This window comes from Heloderma suspectum, chromosome 5, assembly GCF_057233095.1.
Source record: "Heloderma suspectum isolate Gila_16-S chromosome 5, 16-S_ref, whole genome shotgun sequence".
NCBI classification, from domain to species: Eukaryota; Metazoa; Chordata; class Lepidosauria; order Squamata; family Helodermatidae; genus Heloderma; species Heloderma suspectum.
The window spans coordinates 16147257-16169614 of record NC_139462.1 but is presented as its reverse complement, the minus strand read 5'-3'; the positions used below and the strand labels follow the sequence as shown (position 1 = coordinate 16169614).

The following is a 22358-nucleotide window of genomic DNA, read 5'->3' as shown; positions in this document are numbered from 1 at the left end:
CACCAGTCAGCTTCATGGGATGACCCTGAGTTCTAGTATTATGAGGTAGGGAGAAAGATGTCTCCCTATCCACTTTCTCCACACCATGCATAATTCTGTACGCTGCTATCGTGTCTCCCCTTACTTGCCTGATTTCTAAACTAAATAGTCCCAGATATTATAACCTTTCCTCATAGGGAACTGCTCCAGCCCCTTGATCATTTCAGTTACTTTTTCCAACTCTACAATGTCCTTTTTTAGGTGTGGTGACCAGAATTATACACAGTATTCCAAGCGTATAGGGGAGGGGAGGAGTATGATATTGGCAGTTTGATTTTCAGTTCCTTTCTTTTCCCTTTTCACAGCAGCCACACACTGGTCTGACATTTTCATTGAACTGTCCGCCACAACCCCAAGATTTCTTTCTTGGTCAGTCACTGCTAATCAGATCCCATCAGCTTATATGTGAAGTTGGGAATTTTTGCCCCTACGTATCGAGCTGTGACTCTGGATTATTACTTTGGAACCCCTTAGAAACTGTTTTCGCCTGTCAGAAGGAAAAGCCAAACTGAAACAATCCTTAACTCCTCTCCTAATGGGTGTGGAGCCATTTGATTGACCCCTTGCTTACCTGCTTTCCCAGTAATGGAATGAGAAAAGGGCAACTAAGGGCTGTACTCAATGTAAGCCCTACTTAGAGTAGACCCATTGAAATGAATGGGAGTTAATGGATAAAGAACTTAACCAATGGAGTAGGATTTACGTTAGTAATGATTAACTTTGCGATTTTGCACAAATTGCACTATTTATGCCTGCACTTCTACGCAAATTGTGACTTTCACAAATATTTACACCTGTGATTTTGTGCAAATCATCACTTCCGCAAATTTTTTAAAAGGTGGGAAACCGAGCTGGCCCAACTCGTCGCACGAGTCAGGCCAACTCACAGATGGTCAAAGCAGAGTCGGGGGCTGAGCTGGCAGAAACTCCCCGAGCTCCCCCCGCAACTGGATTCCTCTGACATCCCTAGCCACAGAGCAGCCATCCAGGGAATGCAGCACTGGGTTTTTCTCCTGTCTTCCTCAGGTTTTCCACTGTTGCTTTGCTAGTTTCTGCTCCACCCTGTTTGGTGTATTGGGGAATATGGGAAATGCTACTGCATATGTGCCCCAGATGCTTATGGCTCTAGAATTAGATCAAGATCTGTTTGTTTTTTAAAAGCACTACTCAGTGAATTAGTGCTTTGCTCTTGGTGGCATTTCATCTGTCCATGCTATCTTTTCCCACGCCGACTTCAGCCAATCCGAGAGTTTGAGAGCTGGCAAAGCTGTAAGGCCTCTGGCCCTGTCTGTCAGGTTATTCCAGCCTCACTCCTACCAGCGCCCTTGAAAGAACAGTGAAGTGCCCCCCCACTTCAGTGAGTCAGCAGCCACCAAGCCTCCCTTCGCAGCAGAGTGCTCCATTGCCTCATAACACAGTGAAGCATTGGGAGATTCTTGGCTGCCGCTTCTTGCCTCCCACTTCATTCAATCCCATTGTAGGAACCAATTGCGAAAGCACCAAGAAAGTGAAATCTCTCTCTCCCTTGTGTTTTCTTCACTAGGATAACGGGACTGATGATGGCGAGTATATCATTCTAAGTGGAAAAAAGAACTACCTTGACTTCACAAAGATTGTTGAATGGAAAGGGAAAAAGTAACGTTCTCTCTCTTTTTTTCTCTTTTTAAAAATGTGTGTGTCAAAGTCTGCACATCATAGGCCACGTCTCAAATTTTGAAAACCCCTCCCATTTCAAAGTTTTATAAACTGGCATCAGTGGGGGTTTCCCCCCCCATGTCCTCACCAGCCCCATGGAGTTGGTGGGGGGAGTTGAGGTTTATTTTGGGGAGTGGGGTTGCAGCTATGGTGGGGAAGGATAAACCTCCTCTCCCCACACACTGCAATCTGTGCCACACCCAGTGCCTCTAATTAGCTGAAGAAAAGTTGGAGACGGACCTGAAGGCTCCATATTAACCATCACATCTATTTTGTCCATCTGGACACAACTTAGACCTCTGATGGGGAAGGAGGAGAAGGTGGTCTCTTGAGAATATTAGCTCTAATCTGTTCCATATGAAGCCATTGCAAAACATTTATTTTCTACTCACTCAAAAGCGCTTAATACTCCCCCCACCCCACTTCATCTTCTCTTCCTACAGCTCCCTAGACTGGTGGACATCACCAACGAGCAATATGATAAATGGAACAGACGGGTCTACTTTTCACCCACTGATTGGCAAAGATGAAGCCATCTACGTCTTTTCTTCAGAATTCTGCAGGTAAGACTGGTGAATTCTGGGAAGCACCTGCCCGTTTTAGCAGTGTGCACCAGCAAGGAATGGGTTTGGACTGTTCAGTGCATTGTATTGGACCACCCAGATTCACATACCTTGTGGTCTGCTTGAACATCTGATATCATATCCCACATTGTTGTGGAATTTGTATTCTTCATAGTTGGCACTAAGAATATTGTGATTTGGACATGTGAGCGTTGGCTTTGCAAAAATCATCCGGTGGGCCAAGTATGTTCAAGGGCCGCTCTTTTATTTTACCAAAACACCTTTATAAAATCTTACATATTGGGAGTAGAACTAATTAATACAGAGCATCTGTCTATTTCACTTTGCCTCTGCCACAACAGAATTATCAGTGGGTTACCGGGGCAGCACAGTTTTATAATATGGTAGTGCTATTTTCTGGGACTGTTAAGGAAAGAATCATGCAAATGCATCACAGTTCCCTTTTGCACAATCGATTTAACTCCAGTGCATTTCAAATTAAGCCAAAGAGACTGCTGGTTGATGTGTGTTAATGGCTTGGGAAAAGATACAAATCTATATGGCAACATTCTAATGTGGAGGAGAAATCGGAGGATGCAAAATAATAAGCCAAATTAAGAGAGAATGGGATGGCCTCGGAAGATCTACAAAATCACTTGCTTACAAGCCCAAAATGTTCCCTGACTATATGCAATAGTGTAATATTGAAGCCCATGGTTTACAGAGGAGCTTCAGAGGTGCTGGCTCTCTGTTTGCATGTACTGTTTATTGGACATTAGCCTAACATGTTGGCTCAGACATCCATTTTGTTTGAAAAGGCATGGCTTGAATAATTGCTAGGAGCAAATGTCAGGCTCTGGAAAGCTGCATCATTAGGAGCCATGTCTGTAACTACACCTTGATTTAATTAAAGGGAATGTTTTCCTGGAACTGGAGGAAACTGGTAACTGCCTACCTAATTGTCATGCCACCACCCAGCTAGCTAAACCACAAGGGTACCTTTAAATTAGCCTATTAAATGCCCTGACAAGACCAGCGATCCAATCCTGAATTATCCTCACCTACTTACCAGTTCAGGGAGGTCAAACCATGAGACCAGTTACTCCAAGTAGCCATAATGACTCCTCTTGTTTTGTACCCTTTATTCAGGAGTCTGAACCAAACTTTGGTTCCCTTTGTTTTGACCCATTCTGAGCCAAACTTCTGAGTAATCAACCCCTTTGTAGTCTATGTGTGAAACCCTATAATTGCCTTTAAGTTTAAACTGGTTTTGTTCTTAGTGTTGGGCATACTCCACCTTGGGGTGTTTCAACTCTTAGACTAAACCTGGGGTTCAATGGACTCTCATCCTTGCTTCTTGTGACTTTTTACAAGCACGATTTTCTACCTGACGTCAAACTCTTGTTTCTAGGGACAGGGGTCCCCTTCTGCTTTCCTACTGAACCACCTTATTTGTTGTGTTTACCTAGCGAGATCTTGTACACCCTTGGTAAATTGCCCATTAAATCCCAGAGCTGGCTTCCATATGGTCAAATTTACTTGTAGAAAAAATAATAAAATAAAAAATACCAGCGGAAAATGTGCATTTCCCCCATAGGCTAAAGCATGAAAATGCACATTTTGGGGGGATTTGTGCAAGTACGAATTTGAAAAAAACCCGATTACATCAGTGAGTGGACAACAGAATGAAAAGCATCTGAGAATCATGAAACGCAGATGGAACGGATTTTACAAAATCAGTACATCCCTACCCTCAAGTAAATGTGCGTGTGATTGTGTGCTTAATCTAAGCCCATGATGGTAGACTTTGCATTCTTTCTGCCCCTTCCAGGTCCTTGTACTTTACTTTTGACAGTTATGTGACGGTCGAGGGGATCTCAGCTTACCGGTTTGTACCTCCCATGGAGATCTTTGCCAATGCCTCTGTTAATCCAGACAATGCTGGGTTTTGTGTACCGGCAGGGAACTGCCCAGGGACGGGGCTCCTGAATGTCACTGCCTGCAAAGAAGGTACGTGAGCGCAAAGCAATGCCTGGGCAGGTATAGACTTTGCAAGTCCTGCTGCTCCCTGCCATTATGACAAGCCAGAAAAAAAACACCTCTTTCTGGATCATTTTATGGGTTTGTTTGGGTTTTTGACCCAAGACACATATTGCTGCAAAGGCACAGTAAGGATAGTAGCATTTAGAAACAGTTGAATAAACTAGCCAGCTGTTCATAGAATCCCTGCCTGCCACAAAATGCCTGCCTGAATGCTAGGATTTGGGGTTGCTCCTGGAGGATACTCCGACTTGGGCTTTGTCTGACCTCTGGAGGTAAAGCGCTCCAAAACTGTGGAGTAGCCACCAAGAACGTCTCTCTATGTGCCATCGCTATTCAGACGTGGTGCTTGTTGGAAGAGCACCGAAGGGCCATTTTTGGCTGGCCATAAAGAACATGGTGGGATATAAAGGTAGTTTCCTATCACTACTGCCTGAGACCTTCCTGCCAGGAATGGGGCCCCTGAGCAGAACTGTGTCTAGAAAATATCCTCTATACAAGCCTTCTCCAACCTGGTGCCCACCAGATGTGTTGGACTACAACTAGGGCATGCTGTATACTAATCGCAAAATCTTTCTCTGAATGTGGATCCTTATGTTGCCAAAACAGCGTCATCCATGCAGAAGAGGGAGGAATTAGTAGGAATCCCAAGGTTTGCAGAAGTACCCAAAATCTTTTTCAACCCCCCCGCCCCAGGGCTGTTTTGGGGACCTCCAAAACAGTCCAGTGAGGACTGAGCATGCTCAGTGGGCAAGGAAGGGTGACTGACTGTTGGAGGAGAGGAACAGAAAACCAGAGTTAGGAGGGAATGGAGTGGAATGGAGTAGCCTGGGAAAGGATGGCTAGAGCCCTAAACAGGAGGTCCGTGCTGCGACATTTTGTGCCAGTTCCTCTTGTCCCTACGAATGCTGTTGTGGCATCAGTCACTCATGAAAGAGCCCTATGTTGGGATGCTCCTGGTTGAAATGTGAAGTCAGTCTTGAACTCCTTTGGTGGCCTAGGGGAAACCATTTTTCTTTCAGCGCCATCTTTGCAGTATGAGGATAATGAGAGCCAGTGTGGTGTAATGGCTAGAGTGTTGGGCTGAGAACCGGGAGATCCAGGTTCTAGTCCCCACTTAGCCATGGAAGTTCACTGGGTGACTTTGGGTCAGTCACAGATTCTCAGCCCAACCTACCTCACAGGGTTGTTGTTGTGAGGATAAAATGGAGAGGAGGAGAATTATGTACGCTGCCTTGGGTTCCCTGGAGGAAAAAAGGCAGGATATAAATGCAGTAAATAATAAATAATAATGATACTGGCCTACTTTATGGGGCTGTTGTAAGGACCACTGAGATTATGTGCAGACCTGTGAAAACTTGAAATGTGCCATATAAAAACTATCATTATTACAGAAATTTTAATTACAGAAATTAATTAGACACCTGGCTTTCTAATCAGTTGTTTAATCAATTTAAATTTTAATCCATTATGTTCGAGCAATGATACTGAGCTCTGGTTTTGCGTGCAGGAGGTGTGTTTAAATTATATTGGTGAGTTGAGTCCTTCTTTGTTTCATTTAAGCAGAAAGATTACCTACTTCTTTCCTCTTCCCTTCCCATCCCTTTTTCCTTGTGTGTTGTGTCTTTTTAGATTGTAAGCCTGCAGGCAGGGTTTGTCTTTTTAAACTGATTAAACTGAGTAAAACTGCTCCAGGAGACTTTTTGGCCGAGGATCAGGCTAAAAATACTTTAAATCAAGAAATTATTTTTAACCATTGTTGATACAGGTGCACCAATATTTTTATCACCCCCACACTTTTACCAGTCAGATGAGAAGTATGTTAAGGCCATTGACGGCATGCACCCAAATAAGAAGGATCATGAGACGTTCCTGGACATTAACCCAGTAAGTATACACATCTATGTTCCTGTCTCTCAATGCCATTTATTTCATAGAGGTTGAATTCAGATGTTATGATTTGGTTGTCAATCTTATCTTATTTCAATCTTATTTATTTTTATTTAGTAGTGGGCTATAGGCCATTCACATATACAAAATAGCTCAGGGTGCAATCCTTTGCATGTTTAGACAGAGAAAAGGCCTACAACTCCCAGCATTCCCCAGCCAGCAAGGCAGATCTTCAGTCTCTGGAGCATCACAAATACATAAACATTGAGCCAGAGGAATTTGAGAATATTTGCTGTCAATCATAGCTGTTGGTATAGTTTGAAAACAGAGAGCCGTAAATGCTTGCCTAATTTGAGGGAAAGTAAGCTTTGTCAAATAGGCGGCTCTTTGGTGGTCAGATTTGGTTGTCAGGAATCCTCTCTGGTGAGCTCTTGGGCTCCCGTGGCCCCTTCCTCCTCCTCCCCTCATGTGTGCCTCCTCTGCTTCCTTGGGCTTTTGCGCTCCTTCCCCCCATCCCATAGGCAGAAGTTCATGAGAGGGGGTTCATTTATCTTGCAGGCTGAGGGAGAGCTCACTTGCAAATAAGCGCTGAATCTCTCAGTTATGTTCTGCCCGCAGTGAGGAATGGGGAGGAATCTCCTCTGAATGACTTCCACAGGCAGTTGGCTCTGAGTAGGCCTTTATTAGGGGCCGCAGTGGCTTAGTGGTTAAGACGCTGAATTGCAGACCGGAAGGTCAGCAGGACAGCAGTTCGAGGCCCGAGTGCTGCGTGACGGAGTGAGCTCCCGTCTTCAGTCCCAACTTCTGCCATCCTAGCAGTTCGAAAGCAAGAAATTGCAAGTAGATAAATAGGTACCGCTTCGGCGGGAAAGGTAACAGCGTTACGTGCACCTCGGTGTTCAGTCATGCCGGCCACATGACCACGGAAGTGTCCTCGGACAGCGCTGGCTCTTCGGCTTAGAAACGGGGATGAGCACCACACCCTAGAGTCGGACACGACTGGTTGGGGACACCTTTACCTTTTAGGCCTTTATTCTGAACACATATTTCCTTTTTTCTTTTTCTTTTTTAATCCTGGAAAGTTTAGTTCCTCTGATGTTATAGTGGCATCAGACAAAATTCCCTTCCTTTTCTTGCTCAGCACTTAAGGCTGTTGCTGAGTGCCAAAAAAGGGACACTGAACTACTTTCTCAAACTTGGGTGGCAAGAGACTGGACTAAAATCTACCAATTTCTTTTTAAGTTTCTCTATTTCTCTAAAATTTCTCTAAGTTTCTCCCCTAAATTGCCTCCCTACTCCCACATACAACATGCCAGCACCAGTCCCTCTGGCAGAAACACTTGCAGTGCAATCTTAGGCGCCTGAGGCTGTGGTCCTATATACACTTATCTGGAGTAAGCCCAATTGAACTCAGTGGGCCTTACGTCTGAGTAGACATGTGTAGGATTGGGCAGCACATCTGTTACTTTTTTCTGCCTTCCTCTATGCTTTGTCGCCTTTGTCATCAATGATTCGGTCCACACAAACTAGATTTCCATCCTAGCTAGTCACTTTGATTTCTTTGTCCACCCAAGAGAAAATCCATATTGTGAATGTATAAGGCTGCTAGTGTTAAAAGAAATGTATATCAACAATGTAAAAAACTTAAATGCCCTTTATTCCACAGTTGACAGGCGTGCTGATGCGAGCAGCCAAGCGAATGCAGGTCAATGTTTACCTTCAACAACTACCAGATTTTTTGTAAGTACTTTTTAAATTGTTATTACTATTTTTGTTATTGCTTCATTTTAAGAAATAATAAGGATTTATTAAAAAAAGATACATATATGAAACACAAGGCTGAAGAAAAAGACAAAATAATGTACATGTAAATTAAATTAAAGAGGAGATAGATATTCGAACAAAAAAGTTAGTTTACATGACATTTATAGCGCAGCCCTAAATCAGGCCCCTACTGCCACGGCTTTTCACATCTTCCAAACCTGGCAAGGGTGGCTTGTTGGGGTGGTTAACAAGCCACCCCACAACCCTACAAGAGGCCATGGGTTCTGGGGGTTTGTTAACTGCCCCAACAAGCCACCCTTGCCGGGTTCAGACAGCACGAGAAGCTGCGCCTGGTGAGAGTAATTACGCAACTCAGCTGGCACGCAACCAGCACACACAGCTTGGTTAACAAGCCACCATGGTTTGTCAGCCACCCTGTGATGGTGCAAACTGGGCCATTGTTACCGTCTGCCAACCTTTCCTTTGCTGGTATCTCTTGTGTTCTCACGTTAATGATAGGGGATTGAAGCCAGCTGAAACCGGGGGCCCTGAATGAAGCCCCTTGTGGTGAGAAGCCTACAGGTCACAGTTGCAGTTAGCACGTCTGACAGCTAGTGCTGGCACCTCTGGAGAGCCTTCCTCCAACCTCATTCAGCACTGCCCGCTCACGTGCCCTCCCTCTGACAGCCCCTGGCTGCTTCTTGGTTGGAAACCTTCTTGGTCATCTCTGAAAGGCACCTGATTGGGGAATGCTGATCTAAATGACCTCAGTCTTTTATGTTGGAGATGGGCCACCGGCAACTCTGGTCCAGGAGGTCAGGGTGGGGGCAAGGAGCTGCATAGTCCCAGTCATCAACCTGTGTCCCTCCATACTGCATTTCCTGAAACAGCCCTCATGTCCTTCAATCCCAGCCCCAAGATGTTTCGGTCCATCGTTGTGCATCTTGCCTTTTGCCCTTTTTTGTTGCTCTTCCTAACTGCCTGCCTCCCAAGCCATGTTCAGTATTGTGGAGGAAAATCTGAAATACTTTGAGGGGTGAGAGGAAGCGATAATGACAGGGAAGGGTGAGCCAAAGAAGGGACCCACCTTCGCTTGTCTGCAAGTTCCTATCCATTCCACCCTCTGATCCTGCTAAGCCACATCAGGCGGTGCCTGGAAGGAGTAGGAGAGAAATGGAGAAATTGACACGTTAGACTTGTCATGTTAGACTTGTCAGTAGCCCACTTTAGGATCGGCGGGTGGGCACCAGCCTAGTTGCAGGTTAGGCACCTGTGTTCCATTATTTTGGCAAGTACCAGTCAGTGTCCCTTGCCCTCAGCCTTCTCTCTGATTGGGTGGGCACATTTGCCAAAAAGCCTTCTCTCTTCTGGCGCTCTTCTCCTCCCCTTTCCTGGTTGGGGGAAAGCCAGTCTCTGATTTGCTTTCATAAGCACAGGCGCCCACACTCTGGTAACCTCCCGTTTAGATTATCGCAATTTTTTTTTTTTACATCAAATTGCCTTTTAAAAGTGGTTCAGAAACTCCAGTTGGGCTGCAAGTTTGTTAATTGGAACTGGCCAACCCAATCCTATTATGTCAGTAATTTGTGAGCTGCACTGGTTCCCAGTCCATTTCTGAGCCCAGTTCAAAATACTGGTCTTAACCTAGGACCAGGATACTTAAAAGATTGCCTTCTCCCATTTACACCTACCCAAACCTTGAGATGCTCTTCAGAGGCCCTGCTCTGGGGGGCTCTGCCAAGTGAAGTGAAATGGATGGCTGCCAGTGAGGGAGCCTTCTCAGTGGTGGTTCCACAGAGCAGCTCACCAGGTGCCCTCTTTATGACCATTTTGGCTCCAAGTGACTTTTAAAGAAATTCTCCCAGGCCTTTAAGAAAACTGTGGTTTTAACAAAGATGTGATTTTAGTGTTCTGTACCACTGTGTATGTACTATGTATTTTTGAGCCATCTGCTGTTACCATTCTCTGTGCTAGAAATGCTTATGCTGTTATTTTATGATACTGTATTTTTATTTTTATTTTATGTTGGGAGCCGCCCAGAGAACAATGAAATTGGACTGCCTTATATAAATATAGTAAATAATAATATATGGTGTTAAAATGGCTATGTCTTGTATGAGATGGCTGCAAAACGTTAATTCTTTTACATTCTTTTGCATCTTCTTTTAGGCAAACGGGCAATATCAGATCAATGTTTTACCCTGTGATGTATATAAATGAGGTAAGCATTTATAACATGTTCATAGCTAATAGATACACATTTTGGGCTTCTCCACACAAGGCTTTTATCCTACTATGGAGATTGGTTACTCATGGAAGTTTGCGGGTCCTTTACATGACACTGTCAACCTCCAGGGCATCTCCCATGCTAAATGACCTTTATCCTGTTTTTTAAAAGATCGGAGATAATAAGCTGTCAAACTACAGTGTGTTGAGTTCCCTTGTGAAAAGAGGAAATCCTGCAATAAGAGAAGCTAGACCATCTAGTGGCTATATAATGAAATATATAGAACAACACAGATAAGGGAGAAAGGGGGAGAAGAGGAAGGGAAACATATGTAAAGGGAGCCCATTGTGATCCTGCATTTAAAAAGGAGAAAGCCCCGGTACAGTGGTGGGATTTTAGCCTGGTGCAGAAATGGTCTTAGAACGGTTGGAGAAAGTGATACTTATCTAATCATCATCTATATTTTTTTCCTTGCAATGTATTAATAATAACAACAACAACCATTACAACAACTTATAAAGCACCTCACATTTTCTAAGCACTGTGCAGATACTGAAAGTTAAGACAGTCCCTGCCCGCAGGCTCCCAATTCCACGATATGAAAAGAATGGTGGCAAAAAAGGAAGGCAAACATTGGGGCAGCCGCTCTTTGTCTGGCTGATGGGTGGGGCCAGGTGGGCCTTCCCCCTTTCCATGGAGTTCTTCCTAGAAGGCAGGGGACACAGTTTCCCAGTGGCCCTTGCTTTCCTTGCCAATGGATGATGCCAAAGTGCTTCCCTTCAGCTGTGCAGTCCCAGGCAGTGTGTGGATATTGCCTGCTGGAATCTCAGCAAACTAGCTGACGAATAGCATCAGTACCCTGGATAGAACTTTGTTTTCCACCCTATGATTAGCAAAAACAGAATACATTATGCAAAATAACATTTAACAGATTTGCCTAATTTATGTAAGTTGCAGGATTCAGCTCTTCTTGGTGCAGAATTTGCATTGCTTGAGTGCAGTGAAGGGAAGGAGGCATAGTGGAGAGAGAGAATAGCTTACCTAAAGCCACCTAGTGAGTCCATGGCAGTGGTGAGATTTAAACTAGGGCCCTCCTGGTTTGTGGCTCCCATCTTTTAGACACTATATTGCCCCAGTCTCTGGCTTGAAGATCCACATTGGATTTTGGGTGGTGACTACATTCACAGACCATTTTTCCTCTTTCCTCCCGTCATCCCTACCTGATTTGGTATGAAGGAAGTTGAGGAAGGGCTGCTGCTATATTCTCATGATAACTTTCCTGTGTGCGGTTTTAGGAGGAAGTCTGATGTCCTGCCCTGTTCCTCTTCTAATTAGCAGTGTTGGATTAGTACCACCATCCAGAGATCCTTCCATGCACCTATAGGCTGCACACAAGTGTACCTGAGAACTTTCACTTCTGTGGAACAGATTAGTGAATGGAAAGGAGCAAAAAAGCAGAGTAAAGTCAGAACCGGGGCCCAGATTCAAAGCATTGGGGATCCACTTTGCCAATCTTCGGCTGCTTCCAGACAAGGCTTTTATCCTACCGTTGCCCTGCATCATTCACAGAATTTATGGGAGGGCCCACTTTCACTTGCAACCCTCCTGTGTTTTCCCACCACTTCTTCCATCTTTTTCCTTACTGCAGAAAATCTGTTAAGGGAAAAAAGATGGCAGTGCTGCACAACACTTTCTAATTGTTAATGCTAGGAGCCCACCATCTGGGAGCAACATAAATCATATTTGACTAGACTATCATGGTCAGCAAAATGAAACTGTGTTTCCTCCCCCCGCCTCTTTTGCTCCTCCAGAGTGTCCTGCTGGATAAAGAATCTGTGGCAAAACTGAAGACCGTTATTTTTGAAACGTCTGTGCTCACCAGTCTTCCCTTTGCCATCATGGCACTAGGAGTTATCTTTGGAGTCATATTTGTTGTGCTTGTTTGCAAGCCCTTACGGGCGAGGGAAGAGGTAAGGTAGTGTTTAGATCTGATCTTTTCCCTTTTCATTTTTGTGTAGCTTTTAAAAAAATCATTCCCTTTTAAAAATTCCCTTTTTGTTATTCTTACGTTTTTTATAGCTGTGTGTATACATATATATATTCTGTCGCCAGAAAACTTTTGTATTTTGTTTTATTTCTTTCCCTGTTTCTTTTATTTTGTCTCTTCTGAAATGCTCATTCTAGGGCAGAGAAGGTTTAATAGAGCCAGAATAAGTACATCTCAGCCAAGTTCTGCTGCTGGCCTTAAGACACATGGTAAGATGAGCCAACACTACCTCTTTCCCAGTCCTTTTTGCTAGCTGTAAACCTTAGTGCCAGAGAGAAGCCTGGCTAGTAAACTCTGAAGTCTAGGGGCTGTTTCACCCTTGTGTGTTCATTGCTCGTTGGCTGTGATGACTTGCAGGAGTGAGTCTCGCTACTGATCAGTCGCCATAGGCACATCTTCACATGACTTAGTGTCAGCTCACAGTATATTTTTTCCAGTGGGAACCATTTGGACATTCGTCTTGAATATCCCCAAGTGTGAACCTGCACGTGTGAACTAGCCTTAAGATGAAATTGCCCTGCTTGGACCGTTTTAGGCCTTGGCTATCCCACCATTATTGTTAGGGCAGCAGTATTGAGGGCATAGTCTTATTGGATTCACCCTTGATACTCGTAAGCCTCCAAGCTCGGAAGCTTATGAGTATCCAGTGCAGAATGGGAGGCGTGGCAGAGGTGGTCCTCGCATCTGCCGCACCTCCCACTCTGCATTTTAGCTAGATGGGCGTTTTTGCCAGTCTAGCTGAGGCGTCGGGGAAGGGGAGAGAAGGACTCTGGGGAGGCCTGAGGATATGGTGTAAACTGTCCCCTCCCTGCCCACTGGCATGCCCCCATCCCTCCTCTCCAAGGTTGCTATTGCAGCCTGCATGGCTCTCTCTTCACCAGCTGCAAGGGGGAGGGGGTGGGGAGCTCAGACTCCTGGGTCTCCAACCTCAGATCCAGGAATCTGAACTACCTAATGCCCCCCCCCCCCCCCGATTCTGTCTAAGGGCCACAGGATTGCTCTCCGAGTTAGTTCATTTGAATCGATGTGTAAAATATTTCAATCCACTAAAATGGTGCCTTGGATTGATCAGGCAGCAGATTTGAAAGCAAGTTATTTTTAATACAAGTACTTGTATAAAACTGTAGATGGCAAACACCATCTTAGGAGAGGCATTCCTCTGATACGTTTGTGTATGGGAGAAGAGGCATCCCCCATTCTGAGATTATGCCTGTTGCAACAGAGGAGCGCATCATCTAAAAACAAAGAGGATATGCTTCGCTCCCCCGACCACCACTTTACAACTATTGCTTTTCCCATGCGCATAATGTGTTTTAGTAAAGCATGCAAGCAAATCTGTACATGGGAAAATATAATGGCTGTTTCCTGATTAAATACATTTAATTGAGCAAGCAAATCTGCACATCTCAACTATATTTATTTAATCAGATAACAACCATTATTATTATTATTAGCATTTTTATCCACTCTTCCTTCAGTGAGCTCAGGGTGGTATACATGGTGTTATCCCATTTTCCCCCACAACCACCATGTGAAGTAGGTTAGGCTGGGGGAGGAAGCCACCCTGCAAGCTTCCTTAGCTAAGAAGGACTGGAGCCCAAGTTTCTTCAGTCCAAGTATAATCAGTACATACACAGTAAGGCAGCCTTCCCAACCTGGTGCCCTCCAGATGTGTTGGACTACAATTCCCAGCATGCTAGCTGGCTGGGGCAAGCTGGGAGTTGTAGTCCTAAACATCTGGAGGGCACCAGGTTGGGGAAGGCTGCGTTTGGGGCTACCTTAAGCAGAGGGCTGAGGAGAATACCAGAGTGCTGTAGAAGGCTTTTTCTCTCTCTACCTATTGCTGCTGTTGTGTGCACTTTGTTTTCTAAACCGGTTCCTGCAGGTGCAAGAGCAGGCAGACCTTTGTGCTGGAGTGTGCCCTGCTGCTTGTGCTTGGTGATGGTGGTAGGTTTTCCCCCAGACAAGTGAGGGTAGGAGAGCAGAGGTGTCCTGTTGCTTGCCAGCTGTTGGTTATTCATTTGGAACAGTTATTGCTTCTTTCTGTCTTTCCCACTCTGCTCCTCTTGGAAGGGATTTTTAAATACTGTATTTAAGGGTTGACTAGCAGACTGCAGGGGGCTGCGGTGGCTTAGTGGTTAAGACGCTGAACTGCAGACCGGAAGGTCGGCAGGACAGCAGTTCGAGACCTGAGTGCTGCATGACGGAGTGAGCTCCCATCTTCAGTCCCAGCTTCTGCCAACCTAGCAGTTCGAAAGCAAGAAATTGCAAGTAGATAAATAGGTACCACCTCGGCGGGAAAGGTAACAGCGTTCCGTGCACCTCGGTGTTCAGTCATGCCGGCCACATGACCACGGAAGCGTCTTCGGACAGCGCTGGCTCTTCGGCTTAGAAACGGGGATGAGCACCGCACCCTAGAGTCGGACATGACTGGTTGGGGACACCTTTACCATTTTTTAGCAGACTGCATGGACCGGGTTTAGGGTCAGTCTTGTGGCCGTGGGGATGGCTGTGGTTGTTTGTTTATGGAGCATTTTCAAAAAGCAAAATGTGTTCAGTTTTTTAAAGCTGGTTCATCATCATCAGTACCCTGAGGTAGGTTGCTGCAATTCCCATTTTATATATTGGAAATTGAGGTTAAACAGCCTGTGACTTGTCCAAGGTTTGGGAGCTAACGTGGATCCAAGAATTCTACTGGAGATGTGATCTTGGCTTACTTTCAGATTTCTTGATTAGATGGCAAAGCTGAAAATTACATAAAAACAAAACAAAACTCTCTGCCCACAGAAACCTAACGTATCAGAGAGATGGCTAAGCTAAAAGCCTCTTCCTGTCATGCTGATCTTCCACAAGCAGGAAGGTATTGATATAGGGCTTCTCCACATGGGGCTTTTATCCTGCGATTGAGATTGTTCACTCGCGGAGGTTTGTGGGGCCTTTAATGGACATCGTCAACCTCCAGCGCCTCTCTTGTACTTTCCAATCATTTCCATAGCTTAATTGAAATGGAAGTAATGTAGTAACAAAAAGATCCATTTTCCATTTCTTTGTGAAAAGAGGAAATCCTTCAATAAGAGGTGCTAGACTACAGCGCCATCTCGTGGCTGTATAAATGAAACATATAGAACTCATGGATAAAGGGGTAAAAAGGCGCAGGGGGAAGGGAAGTGCATGTAAAGGGTGAGATTAATCATAGAAAGAATCCAGAAGCCGAAGCCCTAGTATAATCGTGGGACAAAAAGCTACTATTTGGAGAAGCCCATAATGGGACATTCAGACATGTGATCGCTCCTCACTTGCAGTGGAGGATTCCTGGAGGAAAAGGCTATATGCTACCTCCAGTACTAGAGGCAGTGAGCCTATGTACACCAGTTGCTGGGGAACATGGGTGGGAGGGTGCTGTTGCACTCATGTCGTGCTTGTGGGTTCCTGGTCAACAGCTGATTGGCCACTGTGTGAACAGAATGCTGGACTAGATGGACCCTTGGTCTGGTCCAGCAGGGCTCTTCTTATGTTCTTATGCAGTCTTAAATGGTACAGATTTAAGAATGCAGTCCTCACATGATCTGTCCGCATGTGTAGATCAACACCAAGCAAGACACACAACTTTTGTGAGCAGGACATGACAGGAATCTAGGATTCTGCCTGAGTTATCATCTTTAGAAAGGCCACGTGAGCAATCCATTCAGACATCACCAAACATGTGCTGATAGGATAATTTCAGAAAGTGATCCCATGAGCACCAACCCTAATGGGCATATCTATGATAAACTGGTTTAGGGTGTAATCCTGTGCATGTTTAGACAGCAAAAAGTCCTACTACTCCCAACCATGCTGGCTGGGGGATGCTGGGAATTGTAGGACTTTTTGCTGCCTAAACATGCATAGGATTGCACCCTTAGTATCATTCTCTCCCCCAGGAAACTGTCGTACTGTGAGTGTGGGCTGGGGATCTCTAACAATCAACATCCTCCCCAAACTACAAGCCCCAGGATTCTTTGGGAGAAGCTATGATTGTTAGACTGGTATAAAACCGATACAAGTTTATAGTGTAGGTGGAGGACGGGCCATATATATCAGTTGGCCCTGATTGACATATTGAGAACTATCAAGATAACACTCCTCTGGAAAGAAAAGTACTTCTATTTTTTCTTCTTCCTCTCTGTCCTGTGGATGTTAACACACTGCATGTTCGCTTAAACCTTTCTTTTTGGTTACAGGGTTCTGAAGACGAGCGGGCTCCGCTCATCCGGACATCTTGACTCCATTTCCCCAACAGCGCCACCTTTCAGAAATGAGCTTACTGATGACTGAACTATGCAAACTGCTCTTAACTGCAAACACTACACAACCATCTCAATGGCCTAAAACACACACACACCTCATGCTAGTTAATATATATTAATATTCTGCTTTCTTTTTATGAAATTCAGGAATGGGTTTGTAAAACTGGACTGCTGTATGGAGTGTGGAAGCTGCAAGGTCACCATGTGTTTTTTTAAAGACAGGTTTAAAAATGATTTGCCATTTTCTTCCAAGAGTGCAAAAAGCAGTGTTTTAATGTGCTCGTGTGGCAATGGGCACTTGCGCTGGTGTAGTCCCATTGACCTCTGTGGGTCTGTGTCAGTGGCTGTGGCTTGGCCCCTTTGTGTTTGCTTGTATGGCCGGCCATAGGAGCTTACGTTAGCTACAATGAGCACCTTTTTATTTATTAGAATCCCTGGGTACAGCCTTGTCCTTCCGTAAACTGACTTCTTATTGGACACAGTGTCTCTGGCCTACGAGGAAGCTTGCCTCTCCCCTCATGTACATTTTCACATTTGAAAGCAATGTAGATTTCTTTCAGGTTTTCCGCCAAGGACTACACACTCAGAGCCTCTGCTAAATTTTTACTAGATGCAAGTCACTGGATGTAAGGAACGGTGGGTAACATTTGTCAGTCGAACTAGCTCGTTATCTTGATGCTGCGAGGCAATTAAAAATCTCCAGCCTCCCTCCTCATTGTTGGGCGTGTGGCCATGGAATGAACTCTGCATGGTGGTTGTACCCAGTGGAGGCTGCTGGCTCCGATGTCAGTGGGGTGGTGAATCCGCTCTGGGTTTCAGTCAGAACCAGTCAGAATTCTAAAGGACCCACAAGCCACCAGCCTCCATTGGTTGTACCATAATGCTTTGTATTCACTGGATGGATTTTAGAATGATTTCTAAATTCCCTGTGAATAATGTATACATGTGGAAATGTTCTAGGACAGAGCCATCAGTACAACGTAATGGGCTGCTGTTGTTGTTTTAAAAAGATCCAGTTCAGCACCTGTCTTTGAGCAAGCTGCTTAGGTTACCTGTTTGGGAGAAATCTTTTCCTGTGCATGCATCCATGGAAATAACCTAAAAGCCAGACAATGGATGGAAAATGTTATTGGAGATCCAGATCTCAACTATTTGATAAGGAACACTAAGTACATTCGAATGGGCATATATGTACAAGATTATTGATGTCACACACTTTTTCCAAGGGCTTCAACCTGCAGAAACATTATCTGAGAAGCTCCTCTCTGACACTCTTCCTTGGCTTTAACAGTCATTTGTGAATAATAAGTCTGTTCCCCAATTCCAGCATGTAGTTTTTTAATGATAAAATATCTCTCCATTGGAGGCCTCTAATTGTGACTTGCAGTGAGCCCTCTCAATCGCGGGAAAATATATGTGCCTCCCTTAAATATAACAAAGATGGGGGATTCATATTGTCTGGTTATCATCCTTGTCTCTTGCACAGAGGGAGGCAGATCAGAGGGGAGAGGGCTCATGTGGCCCAGTGAGGAGTTTAAGGCAACTAAGGCAGAAGCTGATGGAAAAAGACCCACACTACTGTCTAACAGCAGTGTGCCTATTGGAGAAGAAGGGAAGAGTTGGATTACAACCCACGTGCACTGGAGGGAATGAGTGGGCATCCAACTTCTCAGACAAACTAGCTAACATTTACTGACTTGGCTAGGAGAGGCCATGGAGAACCTAGTCCCTCCCTTAGCAACTACCTGTGCTTCCATTGAGAGGTCAGTTCACAGTTTTATAGGTATGGGTGCTTCCTGGTAAGCAATGGAAGCTACAAGTATTCTGTGCTTTGTTTCTCTTTTCTCATGGCATATGTATTGCTTCTGGTATTGCTTGAAATTCCCCTATGGGTGATTACTAAATATCCCAGTAGTGATTGATATTCTCTCTCTCATTGGAAAAGCAGTGGTTGCAGCAAAAGGGTTTTTGCCTATCTGTTTTGGAGTAGGTGTCAAAGTCATATTTTTTGTAATTCATGATTACAAGACACCAAGAACTGTTGCTTAACTGTTAATTTCAGTGGAGCCAGTGCAGGAGCCATTGAACTGGTCGTAAGAGTTGCTTTGCTGAATCAGATCAAAAATCACTCTAGTCCAGCATTCCATTTCCAGCTGCAGTCAGACAGATGCCTCTGGGAAGGTTACAGGGAGGGCATAAAGGTGAAGGCTGCCCTTGTGGTTTCCCAGCATTTGGTACTTGAAGTCACCTTACTTCTGAATGTGGAGGTTCCATTTAGGTAGCACAGCAACAGCTACTGATAGACTAGTCCTCCCTAAATTGCTCTAAGCTGTTCTAAATGCTTCTCATAAGGCTTAGTCACTGGCAATAAGACGTTTAAGCTAAAATAGGCTGGCATTTTGGGCCCTGCCCCCTTTTGCCTTCAGCCACGCCCACCACTGGAATGCATCCCCCGAGAGCGTCTCAGAAATGGAATTCAACCCTTGGGCTGAAAGAGGTTCAACACCCCTGCTGTACAAGCCATTGGTCATCATCCCATCAGGGTGATGGATTCCATACGCTAATTGCATGTTGCGTGAAGAGCTTCATTTTCTGAGTGAAGAACCTCTTTTTATCTGCTCCGATCCACGTGCCAGTCAGTTTCATTTGATGACCCCAAGTCCGTATGTGAGGGAGATGTTTCTCCCTGTACTAGAACTTGGAGTCATCAAATGGATGGAGGCTGCACAGTGCTTGACAGGTGGAGGCTGCAGGTTTTTCAGACTGATACACAACACTAATTATTCCCTTGGAAGCTTGTGCAAATAGTTTACCCAGTACATTTGAGAAATTAAAACCTTGTATTTGCATTTTTCAGCTTAAAAGTGATAATATCACAATAATGCTTAAAATAACTAGATTGCAGGAGGGAACCTGTCTGTATTGATTTATTTTTCTGTAGATACAAAGTAATGAACGGTAATTTAAAACAATGACTTACAGTATTACTGCTGATAAATTATGCCTCCACAGGCATGACATTGGCTAAAAAACCTCTCAGTGTTGTCCTACATTTTTAAGAATCCAAATGCAGCAAAAAGCCCCTTTGATGCCAGCTCCCACTGTAATTATTCTGAGATGAAGTCCAGTCTTAAAGCCAACTAATAGGGTAAGCTTCTCCATTGCTTCTGCCACACCCTGTATGGGTGGATCCAGGTTTAAGGCAGTTTAAGTGGCTGGTCAAGGCAGACAGATGGCAGACATCACATTTACTTTCCAGATCATGAATGAGAAGATTGCGCAATGTGTACAAAAAAACTGACCAGCTCTCAGAAAAGTTTCTCATGTTTCCCTTTACACGGGATGTTGTAAGGAACAGGACAGGCAAGCTGGGGGCAACTGGATACCTGCACAGTTGGCTGAAGAGGAAACTGATGTCTTCAGGGACCATTCCCTGGATATCGCCCTCTCTCCCTTTCATTTTTATCTTTCCCCACATATCACACTCTCTCCCTTTGAGATATTCCCCAGATGTCACCCTCTGTCCCTTTCACCAGCACACCTTCCTAGATTGGTGGGGCGGGGGGGGGGCAGTAACATATGTGAGCATTTACTTTGCTGGCTGCATTGGAGGCGCATTGCTTCCCTTTCAGCTCTATTGTGTTCCCCTGTATGAACAAACCCTATGGCTGTAAACTGCAGTAGTGGGCAAACTGTCTTTCAAGGAAGCTTTTTCTGCCATTTCTGATCTTCTCATTGAAGAACCAGACAAACTCCTAACAAAGAATGTCTTGAGTTCCTTGGAACATTGAAAACCACTGCACTACACAGTCTTGTGTGAGCTGCACTGGCTTTGCTAGTGGTATGTAACATCGCTAGCCTCAAATTGCAATCTGCAGCCCACTTAATCCCAGAGCGGTTCCAGCACAGTCTCCTTGACTTCACTGGGTCTATTTGAGGTCTCTTTTCAGCTGTGCAGCATGTGATCTTGCATCGTCATCATCATAATGTTTATATTGTGCTTATCTGAACTGCTGAAAACGATTCAGGTGCTGATTATCTCTGTAATCTTTAGAACAATTGTTCTAAAGGCCAGCCTACCTTATGGGGAGCTATGCCTGAGACCACCCAGTGAATTCATGGCAAGAGCTGATCTTCAGTATTACCCTGCACAAGCAGTCTTCTGCCAGGTCTCTTTATTCACATTTAAAAGGGGGGAAAAACATGCATTGGGGAGCAGCCAGAAAATAAGACTGGGACATGTGTATTCTGCAAAGACAGACACTCAACTGAAGGCATTTAATACAAAAAAGGAAATGAGTTTCAGACGGCTGTAACATGTCAACTATTAAAAAAAAAAAAATATTGGGGGCCATTCTTCCTGGGTCAGAGTAGCTTCTCCAAAGCCAAGATAATGCCTCTTAACCTTGTATGTAACAAATGAAGCGGACTGTTGTCATATCACTAAACTTTGTCCATGAATATGGAATATCAGATTAAACTGCTTTTTTGTTGTTAAATCGCCTTTTTCTTCCGTTCTCTAACTTGTACTTCAGAACACTTTTCTCGTAAGGAAGAAACCACCATCCATTTCATGAATCCCTATGTAAAAAATAATGTCTGCTCTAGTTTTGCCACTTCTGGAAAAAAAGGGAAAGTATTGGGCCTGATAGCAAATTCTGACAGATAGCAATTTTTGATAGACCAATAAAAAGACTATCCACCAACTTTGACTAATCTTGGATCAGGTGAGCAGATAATTGTCCAAGCGAGAGATACTGGCTGCTTCCAGATGCGGCGTTTATTGTGCAATCATCCTGCCTCATTCAGAGTTTTACAGGGGTGGGGTCCAGATGATGCCATCCTCCATTTGTACCCTTCCTGTATCTTTTGACCATGTCTTTCATCTCTTTTTTTTCTCACCACAGAAAAGCCATTAAGGGCACAATCCTATGGATGTTTAGACAGAAAATAAGGCCTGCAACTCCCAGCATTCCTCAGCTAACATGGCTGGGGCATGCTGGGAGTTGTAGGACTTTTTTTCTGTGTAAACATGCATAGCATTGCGCCCTAAAGGCACAATCCTATGCATGTTTAGACAGAAAAAGGCCTACAGCTCCCAGTATGCCCCAGTCAGCTATGCTAGGAGTTTTAGGCCTTAACAGGCATAGGAATGTGCCCTAAGGAAGAAAAGACTGAATAGCTCCAGAATGCCATTTGGCAGCACGAGGAGCCCTCCATCTGGAAGCACCTACTGACAGTAGCCATTTCTGAGAATTTGGCCAAAACATGCCTGCTCTAGTTTTCCATTCCCTTGAAAAAATGTTTCAAAAGTGCTCCTGGGAGCAGATCCTGGCTATATGGTGCACTCCAAAGGGCAGCAAGAACCATGGGGCAGAGGCCAAGGGCTGTGAGGCTAGCACAGAAATCTAGAAGCTAGAAAAAGGTCTTCGAGCAACAGGCTTTATTCTCCCCTTGGTAATTAAAACGAGCCCCAATTGTTGAGGTTACTTTCCAGTACCATCACAGAATTGATTCCCCCCCCCCCAAAAAAAACATGGCACGGTGTGACTATATGGGTCATCTGGCTGGGGACTTGTGTACGCTTTGGTTTGGGTGCCTTACATCTTTTGGCCCTTGTTTGTTAAGACCCCGTCTCCCAATGCAGATGTTGGCTTTACCTGACAGGTAGCAATTAATTTGGGCCGCGGTGGCTTAGTGGTTAAGACGCTGAACTGCAGACCGGAAGGTTGGCAGGTCAGCAGTTCGAGACCCGAGTGCTGCGTGACGGAGTGAGCTCCCGTCTTCAGTCCCAGCTTCTGCCAACC

At 44.7% G+C, this 22358-nt stretch overlaps 1 protein-coding gene across 3 annotated transcripts in view; it reads left to right on the top strand.

The window, feature by feature from the left end:
- SCARB2 (scavenger receptor class B member 2) overlaps positions 1-21050 on the top strand; it is a 57927-nt gene extending 36877 nt beyond the window's left edge. Inside the window, exons 5-13 of one of the 3 annotated variants that reach the window (XM_084855394.1) lie at positions 1583-1674; positions 2178-2297; positions 4129-4307; positions 6106-6224; positions 7894-7967; positions 10161-10212; positions 12030-12188; positions 12403-12474; positions 16486-21050. In XM_084855394.1, the coding sequence (XP_084711520.1) occupies positions 1583-1674; positions 2178-2297; positions 4129-4307; positions 6106-6224; positions 7894-7967; positions 10161-10212; positions 12030-12188; positions 12403-12432 (825 nt within the window). In that variant the 3' untranslated portion in view covers positions 12433-12474; positions 16486-21050. The remainder of the gene's footprint in view (positions 1-1582; positions 1675-2177; positions 2298-4128; positions 4308-6105; positions 6225-7893; positions 7968-10160; positions 10213-12029; positions 12189-12402; positions 12475-16485) is intronic. The other 2 variants (XM_084855393.1, XM_084855395.1) reach the window with 2 other exon arrangements.
- The last annotated feature ends 1308 nt before the right edge of the window (positions 21051-22358 follow it).